The 12,317-nt window shown below is 43.2% G+C and overlaps 1 protein-coding gene across 1 annotated transcript; it reads left to right on the top strand.

Annotated features, from left to right (window-relative positions):
• Positions 1-946: 946 nt before the first annotated feature.
• On the top strand, positions 947-3,543 carry LOC124678305 (probable WRKY transcription factor 57). Its single transcript, XM_047214213.1, has 3 exons — positions 947-1,224; positions 1,884-2,039; positions 2,843-3,543. Exons 1-3 carry the CDS (start codon positions 947-949, stop codon positions 3,255-3,257), a joined length of 849 nt encoding a protein of 282 aa, XP_047070169.1. The 3' UTR covers positions 3,258-3,543.
• The last annotated feature ends 8,774 nt before the right edge of the window (positions 3,544-12,317 follow it).

The following is a 12,317-nucleotide window of genomic DNA, read 5'->3' as shown; positions in this document are numbered from 1 at the left end:
AGTTGGTGTTATATAAGTTGATACACTTCTCTGTAGACTTGGTCAAACCTAAAGTAGTTCGACTATTTTGAAACAGAAGAATTATGCATGTTGTGCCTCATTGCCTACGGTTTTATCGATCTCGAAACAACGGGTTATTTCATACTCCCTCCACATCTGTCTATTAGGTCCTGACTAATTTTTGTGACATATGTTTCATATTTTGTTGACTAAATCAATGATTAATGTTTTTTCTTAAGTACTTGGAGGCCATCTAGGTTATTTTCAGGGGCGGAGTTAGCATGTGAATAATGGGTGTACATAGTCACAGTTTTACTCATATTTCTTCTCATTTACTTGATGTTTATTGCTCTACATGTAAACTATGCATAAATATACAAGCTTTTGTATAAAAAAATAATGGGTCTACATTTGTACACCCATGTACTGATCTCCCTCCGCCTATGGTTATTTTAGTCCTTAGCTTAGATTCGGTGTAAGCCGCAGTTTTTTTCTTTTGCTTTTTATTATTGCGTGAGCAGAGTTTTAAACTAGAAACCTCTTGACTATGGTACTTTTATAGAATTGATGGACTAGATAATCCAACCAATGGTCCAAACTAATGGACTACGCAATATGCACCAAATTATATTTCAACAATGGACACACCAATTAAATGGGAGAGTACAATAAATGCGCTCCTATCCTCCCCTCACACGTACACAAACCAGAGAGTGTGGATCGAGTGGATGATAAAAAGGCCACAGGGCCCCAAGGCAAGATCAGAAGCATCAACCACTTGACAGCAGCAGTGGTCGGAGCTCGGAGTAGAGGTAGCTAAGCAAGCACAGTGCCAAGCTGAGGCTGAGGCTCTACAGCGTGCCGCTGGAGGTCGGCAAAGGTTTGGCTCCTCCGGCCTCGAGCTGCTAGTGACATACACACGGATCTCGAGGTGGGGCTGGTGGCCATGGCCGGCGCCGGGTGCGGCGACGGCGGTGACTGGCCCTTCTCCGCCGACGAAGCATATGCCGACTCCTCGGCGCTGCTCGCCGAGCTCGGATGGGCGGCCGATTTCATGGACGACGACGGCTGCGCCGGGGAGCTGCTGCCGCCCCTGGATCTGCCTCCAGCGACGCCCGCCGGGTCAGTTGACGGGGCGGTCGCGTCGTCGACCTCCACCGATGACGGTGCAACGCCGGAGGCTGCCGACGCCGACGGGAAGCCGGCCGCCACGACAGAGGCAGCGTAAGTAAAGCTGATGTAGCCTAATTTGCCGATGGAGCGTGCTTGCTCGATCGTAGCCTCGCCATGTTTTTATTCAGCGATCAGTGATTCAATTCTCTTCCCCGCGACTGCAAAACCTCAAATCATCATCCATGTTTGCAAAACAATTTACAGAAAAAAAAAACCCACCCATAGTTCAACTTCCTTATCCTTCAGATCTTTCTCGGTTCTTCTTGTTTTGTTGTATAATCTGGTTTTCATATTCGTTTGCATACTCGTACATACGTTAACACAATACGGCGTTGCTTTCAAGGGTAGTCAGGTAAATTTGACATTGAGACCTGAGAGAGTGTGGGTGCTGTGTGGTTAGTTAAAATGGAACGTTGCCCCGGGATTTGCGTGCTAATCATCACGCGGTTTCTTCCTCCCCTTTCTCTCTCATTTTTTAAGTCTAGCGATATGATTGTTTGGACGTATGCTACTAGATGCATGGCCACCACTTGTAGAGTGTTATCTTTTGGGGAGGTTGATCAATCTAGCTAGTACCAAAAAAAAAGTGATTTCTTGATTCTGCCATTAATCTAGTCTTCCACCTAACGTGAGCTAGTAGCTCCACATGTTACCTCTCGTTTCATTTCGCTAATAACGATAGGTATGCGTGCATGGATGGACGGTTGCAGGAGCAAGCCGGCGCTGGGGAAGACGACCAAGGGGCAGAAGCGGGCGCGGCAGCCGCGGTTCGCCTTCATGACCAAGACGGAGATCGACCACCTCGAGGATGGATACCGCTGGAGGAAGTACGGTCAGAAGGCCGTCAAGAACAGCCCTTTCCCAAGGTATCATCGATCAATTGTTGCTTCATATATATGAAAGATCTATCTCCTCTACTGCGTATTTACTCTATTCTTCTTAAGCTGATCGGCATAGCTCTTGGTTCCCTACAAATTAAAATTCCATCACCATATGCTAACTGGCAGATGATGTAAGATGATGTAAATTATGGAAGGCAATTCAGAGTATTTATAGGATATCTAGATTGTTGAGAGTGAAACCGTATACCGTAGGGCATATATAGAAGTAGTGAGCAGTAGCTAGGGACTAGGGTGGCGGGTGCAATACCACATGAATTTGGTTATGCACTGAATTGTCATTTAATTGAATAAAAGGTACGTAGTGAAGTAGAACTGTATAGTCTTCTGCAGTAGTATCGACATTTCAAAATGTAAACATTGTGGTACTTCATGAATTTTGTGCTTGCAGACAGTACTACTAGCAAGTTTGCGTCCTTAGAATTAGCTAGTGCACTGCAACAGAGATACATCGAATCCTATGAAGTTGTCCGTCGTATCCCGCTAATTCGCTATGCGCAAGTAATGAGTGCATACAGTACTGGTACTTTGTATGTATGGCACTAGTCAGAGCTGTCATTTTAGAGGAGCCAATGGCATTTTTAAATATGTTTCCAGCTTACATGAGAAAATATATAATGTAGTACGTACTACCTAAATTGGCTAAAACTTCAAAAGTTTGGATAGACGTATTTCAGTTTATTCCACCCACCCCCCCCCCCCCCTTAAGATCACAGGCACATAATCCATTTCATGATGGTTCTCATTCGTGAAATTGATCTCTTACGCAGGAGCTACTATCGGTGCACCAACAGCAAATGCACGGTGAAGAAGCGCGTAGAGCGCTCCTCCGATGACCCCTCCATTGTCATCACCACCTACGAGGGCCAGCACTGCCACCACACCGTCACCTTCCCCCGTGGCGCCAGCGCCGCTACCCTCGCCGGCCAGATTGCCTTCTCGGCGCACCACCACCTCTTGTACAACGACTTACCGCCACTTCACTCTCCGACCGCTCAAAACCCCCTCTTCTGCAGGCCGGTGCTATCGTCGATGCTGTTGTCGCAGCACTGCAACCGACAGGAGCTGCAAGTTGCGAGCTACTCGACGCAGCCGTCCTCGATCATGTCGTTGCCAACGAGTGTTCCCGCCGTCGACAAGGGGCTTCTTGATGACATGGTGCCACCAGCGATGAGGCATGGGTAGATCGATGGCGTCGATGGCCGCTAGCTAGCTTGATTAATTCTTAGCTAGTTAATTAATTGGAAGATGGATGGCTCAACGATTTTAATTGGCCCGGGAGGAGACAGGGTATTTTATATGTTGGTAAATAGGTATAGATCAGAGTGTGTTTATGAATGTATCGATTGTACAATGGTGAAGAAGAGAAATCTTCCCTTAGCCCTCAATATTACCTATAGAGAAGACAATAAATATATGATGTATTACCTCGTACTACTATGGCTAATACTAATAACTGAGTATTAATTAAGTTTTAATGAAAACCTGTGTTACATAAGGAAGGGCTAAATGGCATTCTCTTCATTTCTAAGAAGGTAAGTGAATACAATCTCTTCGATTTATTCTCTCTCCTCTAACTATTTCAACGTGAAAATTCTAAAAAAAAGGATGTACCTGTTGGACATGTTCCTACAAGTTACCACAAGTCCATTTATTTTCTCTGCCGATTTTGATTTCAGAGGATCTAGGGGTGTAAACACTTAGGTACCATACATTTGTCATTTTCCCTCAAACTCGGAGCAGATTGGATAATGATTTGTTGCGAATTATAATGGACCATGAATTCGAATCTGAAACAGAACGAAGTCTGAAAACATAAATAGTCAGATATATACTCATATAGAGCTAATTATATTTCTACACAACTTGAGAGAGAGTTAACCTTTCAGCCTTGTACGAGTCAATTAGTTAAGAAAGTTGAGATACGATTTAGGCCAATATCATCCTGCCGGTGGTAAAATCAAGAGCTAAACATGATCAATGAAACATTCAGATTATTTGATTGGAAATATTCGAATTATCCTAATTAACTTTGGATAATCTATATATGCATGCCATTTCATATATCGTATCCTTCACCCTATCTTGGGTGCCACTTTGGAATAAGATATCCACATTCGCTTGATTCTTTAAAACATATATGGATACCTTGGATTCAGAGCGGGATTTAGTGCGAAAATTATCTTCTCTATTTATGGAGGAAATATCTAGAATCGACTAGTGAGGATTCAACTGTCAAGATATGTGTAGCTGCGCTCCCAAATCAACGGATTTCGGCTGGAAGACTCATAGAAGACTCGTAAATGGCACCTCTAGAAATCTAGAACCACGTGGTTGCGTAAGGAGTTGTACAACTCAGACATGCTCACTCCGCCGCCGACATGGGCTTCTCAACACTCACGGTAGCGGGCCGGGGAACATTTGGCCCATCCCTATATTTTCCTATAATCGAAAGGGATTTCTATTTCCTTGTTGAGGAAACCATTCAAGTTTCCTCAACAAGGAAATAAACCGGAAGTCCTATTGATGAGGACATCCCTACCACACTACTACCTCCGTCATTGCAAGATGAAGACGATGCTGCTGTGAAGCTCAAGTCCAATGAAGTCAGGATTGGACAAATGACACGAGCTCGTTGATACGTCTCAAACGTATCTATAATTTCTTATGTTCCATGCTTGTTTTATGACAATACCTACATGTTTGGTTCACACTTTATGATGATTTTATGCGTTTTCCGGAACTAACCTATTGACGAGATGCCAAAGTGTCAGTTCATGTTTTCTGCTGTTTTTGGTTTCAGAAATCCCAGTAAGGAAATATTCTCGGAATTGGACGAAATCAACGCCCAGCATCTTATAATTCCACGAAGCTTCCAGAACACCGGAGAGGGGCCAGAGGAGAGCCACAGGCCCACCACACAAGGTGGCGGCGCGGCCCAAGGGGGGGCGCGCCCCCCTATTGTCTGGCGGCTCCGTAGCCCTTCCGACTCCGCCTCTTCGCCTATAAGAAGCCCCCTGACCTAAATCTTCGATACGGAAAAGCCACGGTACGAGAAACCTTCCAGAGCCGCCGCCATCGCGAAGCCAAGATCTGGGGGACAGGAGTCTCTGTTCCGGCACCCTGCCGGGACGGGGAAGTGCCCCCGGAAGACATCTCCATCGACACCACCTCCATCTTCATCACCGCTGATGTCTCCCATGAGGAGGGAGTAGTTCTCCCTCGAGGCTAAGGGCTGTACCGGTAGCTATGTGGTTAATCTCTCTTCCATGTGCTTCAATACAATGATCTCATGAGCCGCCTTACATGATTGAGATTCATATGACCTTTGTATCACTATTCATCTATGTGCTACTCTAGTGATGTTATTAAAGTACTCTATTCCTCCTCCATGATGTAATGGTGACAGTGTGTGCATCATGTAGTACTTGGCGTAGTTTATGATTGTAATCTCTTGTAGATTATGAAGTTAACTATTACTATGATAGTATTGATGTGATCTATTCCCCCTTTCATAGTCTGTCGGTGACAGTGTGCATGCTATGTTAGTACTCGGTATAATTGCGTTGGTCTATCATGCACTCTAAGGTTATTTAAATATGAACATCGAATGTTGTGGAGCTTGTTAACTCCGGCATTGAGGTGCTTTTGTAGCCCTACACAATTAACGGTGTTCATCATCCAACAAGAGAGTGTAGAGTGGTTTTATTATGTGATCAATGTTGAGAGTGTCCACTAGTGAAAGTATGATCCCTAGGCCTTGTTTCCAAATATTGCAATCATCGCTTATTTACTGTTTTACTGCATCTTTACTTCCTGCAATATTACTACCATCAACTGCACGCCAGCAAGCTATTTTCTGGCGCCGTTACTACCGCTCATATACATCCATATCACTTGTATTTCACTATCTCTTCGCCGAACTAGTGCACCTATACATCTGACAAGTGTATTTGGTGTGTTGGGGACATAAGAGACTTCTTGTATCGTGATTGCAGGGTTGCTTGAGAGGGATATCTTTGACCTCTTCCTCCCTGAGTTCGATAAACCTTGGGTGATCCACTTAAGGGAAAACTTGCTGCTGTTCTACAAACCTCTCGCTCTTGGAGGCCCAACACCGTCTACGGGAATAGAAGCGTGCGTAGACATCAAGCTATTTTCTGGCGCCGTTGCCGGGGAGGTAAGGTAAAAGGCACTCACACTCCGTACCCCGGCAACTAAGCTATTTTCTGGCGCCGTTGCCGGGGAGGTAAGGTAAAAGGTATTCACATCCTCCGACTACTAAGCTATTTCCTAGCACTATTGCCGGTGTGTGAGTGCTCGAAGCTATTTCCTTTAGATCCTGCAATTGCATCTTTTTGTTTCTTGTTAAACACTAGTAAGGCATAATGGACAACAACAATGAGCTTTTTATTCTATTTCCTGAGTTAAGACATGGATTGTTTGATGCGAAAATTAAAAAATCTATGGAACCTTATTTGCATGCTGGTAGTAATATTAGTATGAACGCTTTGAACACCATTGTTGATAATGATATAGAAAAGTTCTAAGCTTGGGGAAGCTGGTTTTGATGAGCATGATATTTTTAGTCCCCCAAGTTTTGAGGAGAAAATTTACTTTGACGATACTTTGCCTCCCATTTATGATGATTATAATGATAGTGGTCTTTTGGTGCCACCTACTATGGAGGATAAATTTAATTATGATTACAATATGCCTCCTATATTTGATGATAGCTACTTTGTTGAATTTGCTCCCACTACAATTAATAAGAATGACTATGCTTATGTGGAGAGTAATTATTTTATGCATGAGACTCATGATAAGAATGATTTATGTGATAGTTATATTGTTGAGTTTGTTCATGATGCTACTGAAAATCATTATGAGAGAGGAAAATATGGTTGTAGAAGTTTTCATGTTACTAAAACACCTCTCTATATGCTAAAAATCTTGAAGTTGCGCTTGTCTAGTTTTCCTATGCTTGTTGCATTATGCCTACATGACTTGTTTATTTACAAGATTCCTTTTCATAGGAAGTGGGTTAGGCTTAAATTTGTTTTGAATTTGCTTCTTGATGCTCTCTTTTGCTTCAACTCTTATTTCTTGGGAGTGCATCATTAAAACTGCTGACCCCATCTTAATGGCTATAAAGAAAGCACTTCTTTGGAGATAACCCATGTTTTTATTTTACTACAGCAATTTTGTTTTATATTTGAGTCTTGGAAGTTGTTACTACTGTAGCAACCTCTCCTTATCTTTTTTTTATTGCATTGTTGTGCCAAGTAAAGTTTTTGATAGTAAAGTCAATAGTAGATTTGGATTACTGCGCAGAAACAGATTTTTTGCTGTCACGAATTTGAGTAGGATTCTCTGTAGGTAACTCAGAAAAATCTGCCAATTTACGTGCGTGATCCTCAGATATGTACGCAACTTTCATTCAATTTGAGCATTTTCATCTGAGCAAGTCTGGTGCCTCTAAAATATTCATCTTTACGGACTGTTCGGTTTTGACAGATTCTGCCTTTTATTTCGCATTGCCTCTTTTGCTGTGTTGGATGGATTTCTTTGTTCCATCAACTTCCAGTAGCTTTGAGCAATGTCCAGAAGTGTTAAGAATGATTGTGTCACCTCTGAATATGTGAATTTTTGATTATGCACTAACCCTCTAATGAGTTTGTTTTGAGTTTGGTGTGAAGGAAGTTTTCAAGGATCAAGAGAGGAGGATGATACAATATGATCAAGAAGAGTGATAAGTCTAAGCTTGCGGATGCCCCCGTGGTTCATCCATGCATATTTCAAGAAGACTCAAGCATCTAAGCTTGGGGATGCCCAAGGCATCCCCTTCTTCATCGACAACTTATCAGGTCACCTCTAGTGAAACTATATTTTTATTCCGTCACATCTTATGTGCTTTACTTGGAGCGTCTGTATGTTTTTTTTTTGTTTGAATAAAATCTGATCCTATCATGCTTGTGTGGGAGAGAGACACGCTCCGCTGTTTCATATGAACACATGTGTTCTTAGCTTTACTCTTAATGTTCATGGCGAAGGTTGAAACTGCTTCGTTCATTGTTATATGGTTGGAAACCGAAAATGCTGCATGTGGTAATTGGTATAATGTCTTGAATAATTTGATACTTGGCAATTGTTGTGCTCATATAGATCATGTTTAAGCTCTTGCATCATGTACTTTGTACCTATTAATGAAGAACTACATAGAGCTTGTTAAAATATGGTTTGCATGATTGGTCTCTAGAGTCTAGATATTTTCTGGTTAAGGTGTTTGAACAACAAGGAGACAATGTAAAGTCTTATAATACTTACAGTATGTTCATATGTGAGCTTTGCTGCACCTTTTATACTTGAGTTTGCTTCAAACAACCTTGCTAGCCTAGCCTTGTATTGAGAGGAATTCTTCTCGTGCATCCAAATCCTTGAGCCAAAAACTATGCCATTTGTGTCCACCATACCTACCTACTACATGGTATTTCTCCGCCATTCCAAAGTACATTACTTGAGTGCTACCTTTAAAAATTCTATTCCTTTGTCTTTGCAATATATAGCTCATGGGAAAAATAGCATAAAAACTATTGTGGTGAAGAATATGTACTTATGTGTCTTATTTCTTAGTAAGTTGCTTGTTGAGCGGTAACCATGTTTCTGGGGACGCCACCAACTATTACACCTTTGTTGAATATCATGTGAGTTGCTATGCATGTTCATCTTGTCTGAAGTAAGGGTGATTTTCATGATCAAATGGTTTGAGTATGCATATTGTTAGAGAAGAACATTGGGCCGCTAACTAAAGCCATGATCCATGGTGGAAGTTTCAGTTTGGACAATCAATCCTCAATCTCTTATTATGAGAATATTAACTGTTGTTGAATGCTTATGCATTAAAGAGGAGTCCATTATCTGTTGTCTATGTTGTCCCGGTATGGATGTCTAAGTTGAGAATAATCAAAAGCGAGAAATCCAATGCGAACTTTCTCCTTAGACCTTTGTACGAGCGGCATAGAGGTACCCCTTTGTGACACTTGGTTGAAACATATGTTATGCAATGATAATCCATGTTAATCCAAGCTAATTAGGACAAGGTGCGAGCACTATTGGTAATCTATGCATGAGTCTTGCAACTTATAGGATATCTTATACATAACACATATGCTTTATTACTACCGTTGACAAAATTGTTTCTATGTTTTCAAAATAAAAGCTCTAGCACAAGTAATCCATGCTTCCCTCTGCGAAGGGCCTATCTTCTACTTTACTGTTGAGTCATTTTACCTATTCTTTCTATCTTAGAAGCAAACACTTGTATCAACTGTGTGCATTGATTCGTACATGTTTACTTATTGCACTTGTTATATTGCTTTATGTTGACAACTATCCATGAGATATACATGTTGAAGTTGAAAGCAACCGCTGAAACTTATATCTTCCTTTGTGTTGCTTCAATGCCTTTACTTTGAATTTCTTGCTTTATGAGTTAACTCTTATGCAAGTCTTATTGATGCTTGTCTTGGAAGTACTATTCATGAAAAGTCTTTGTTATATGGTTCAGTTGTTTACTCATTGTCTTTACCATTGCTTTGAATCACTTCATTCATCTCATATGCTTTACAATAGTATTGATCAAGATTATGATAGCATGTCACTTCAGAAATTATCCTTGTTATCGTTTACCTACTCGAGGGCGAGTAGGAACTAAGCTTGGGGATGCTTGATACGTCTCAAACGTATCTATAATTTCTGATGTTCCATGCTTGTTTTATGACAATACCTACATGTTTGGTTCACACTTTATGATGATTTTATGCGTTTTCCGGAACTAACCTATTGACGAGATGCCAAAGTGTCAGTTCCTGTTTTCTGCTGTTTTTGGTTTCAGAAATCCTAGTAAGGAAATATTCTCGGAATTGGACGAAATCAACGCCCAGCATCTTATAATTCCACGAAGCTTCCAGAACACCAGAGAGGGGCCAGAGGAGAGCCACAGGCCCACCACACAAGGTGGCGGCGCGGCCCAAGGGGGCGCGCGCCCCCCTACTGTCTGGCGGCTCTGTAGCCCTTCCGACTCCGCCTCTTCGCCTATAAGAAGCCCCCTGACCTAAATATTCGATACGGAAAAGCCACGGTACGAGAAACCTTCCAGAGCCTCCGCCATCGCAAAGCCAAGATCTGGGGGACAGGAGTCTCTGTTCCGGCACCCTGCCGGGACGGGGAAGTGCCCCCGGAAGGCATCTCCATCGACACCACCGCCATCTTCATCACCGCTGCTGTCTCCCATGAGGAGGGAGTAGTTCTCCCTCGAGGCTAAGGGCTGTACCGGTAGCTATGTGGTTAATCTCTCTTCCATGTACTTCAATACAATGATCTCATGAGCTGCCTTACATGATTGAGATTCATATGAGCTTTGTATCACTATTCATCTATGTGCTACTCTAGTGATGTTATTAAAGTACTCTATTCCTCCTCCATGATGTAATGGTGACAGTGTGTGCATCATGTAGTACTTGGCATAGTTTATGATTGGAATCTCTTGTAGATTATGAAGTTAACTATTACTATGATAGTATTGATGTGATCTATTCCCCCTTTCATAGTCTGTCGGTGACAGTGTGCATGCTATGTTAGTACTCGGTATAATTGCGTTGGTCTATCATGCACTCTAAGGTTATTTAAATATGAACATCGAATGTTGTGGAGCTTGTTAACTCCGGCATTGAGGTGCTCTTGTAGCCCTACACAATTAATGGTGTTCATCATCCAACAAGAGAGTGTAGAGTGGTTTTATTATGTGATCAATGTTGAGAGTGTCCACAAGTGAAAGTATGATCCCTAGGCCTTGTTTCCAAATACTGCAATCATCGCTTATTTACTGTTTTACTGCATCTTTACTTCCTGCAATATTACTACCATCAACTGCACGCCAGCAAGCTATTTTCTGGCGCCGTTACTACCGCTCATATACATCCATATCACTTGTATTTCAGTATCTCTTCGCCGAACTAGTGCACCTATACATCTGACAAGTGTATTAGGTGTGTTGGGGACACAAGAGACTTCTTGTATCGTGATTGCAGGGTTGCTTGAGAGGGATATCTTTGACCTCTTCCTCCCTGAGTTCGATAAACCTTGGGTGATCCACTTAAGGGAAAACTTGCTGCTGTTCTACAAACCTCTGCTCTTGGAGGCCCAACACTGTCTACAGGAATAGAAGCGTGCGTAGACATCACTCGTGCGAAGCTACTTAAGCAACAGGTGAACTTGTTCCTATGTGATACTTTGATCGATGAGAACTTTATACTGCCTAAGTCGTATTACTTATGTATGATCAGGTATGAAGAGGAAACAAGCATCGCACGAGGAGGAGAGGAGCAGCTGGACAAGAAGATGGACGTGAAGCTGGACATGGAGCTGGACATGAAGATATCCCATGGATGCGCGAGGGAGGAGCAGGTGGGGGCATGCGCGAGAGGAGGAGATGCAGTTCAGGCCGGCGCCAGGCCCGGTCAGACCGGCTGTGCCGCCGGGCCACCCGGTCCCAGCCCCGGTTCGACCGGCTTCCACGCCGGATCCGTCCGGTCCAAACCGGACGCCACACTTGTGCCAGCCGGGCACTATCCAGTATGCCCGGAACCGTAGCCCGGTCACCACCCGGCGCCAGGCCCGGTTTCAACCGGCCTGACCCGGTCCCAGGCCCGGTCGACCGGCCGACTCCGAGTCTGTCTCGACCATATCTGATCTGGGTCAGTTTTCTATGTATCTTTTCGACCTGAGGTCGTCCTGAACCCCTATATAAGTTCCCAAGACGCCCCCAAATTAGGTTTAGACCACGTTTAAGATAAACCCTAGTTCATAGTTGATTGCTTTGCAACTCTATTGAATCCCTACACCATATTGCATTGATTTGGTGTATACCCTGAAAGTCTTGTGTGATCTGCTGTTCCGTTGGGAATTAGATGGTTGCAACTTACCGCTTCGTGATCGGCGGCTACGTGCGCAAGTGTGTGGAGTTGCGAATATCTTGCAGGGTTGAGAGCTGTTGCATTGGCGACAGGGACCAATCGAGAGATCTCCTTGCGTCATACAAGTTATCAGCCACTTCGTCATAAAGTTATCTCCGCTGTGTTCATCCCGTGATCATCATCGCCACCGTTGCTTACTGAGAAGATCGGGCCACCCCTTATCACCTATCTATGATGCCTTCTAAGCGCCGGTCCAAGGAAAGGCATGACC

This window comes from Lolium rigidum, chromosome 7, assembly GCF_022539505.1.
Source record: "Lolium rigidum isolate FL_2022 chromosome 7, APGP_CSIRO_Lrig_0.1, whole genome shotgun sequence".
Taxonomy (NCBI): Eukaryota; Viridiplantae; Streptophyta; class Magnoliopsida; order Poales; family Poaceae; genus Lolium; species Lolium rigidum.
This window is presented reverse-complemented; position numbering and strand designations above follow the sequence as displayed.

Coding starts and splice junctions, on each gene's coding strand:
- LOC124678305 (XM_047214213.1), top strand. CDS start 947: ATGGCCGGCGCCGGGTGCGGCGACGGCGGTGACTGGCCCTTCTCCGCC. Junction 1,225..1,883: donor GCCGCCACGACAGAGGCAGC/GTAAGTAAAGCT, acceptor GGACGGTTGCAG/GAGCAAGCCGGCGCTGGGGA. Junction 2,040..2,842: donor AAGAACAGCCCTTTCCCAAG/GTATCATCGATC, acceptor TCTCTTACGCAG/GAGCTACTATCGGTGCACCA.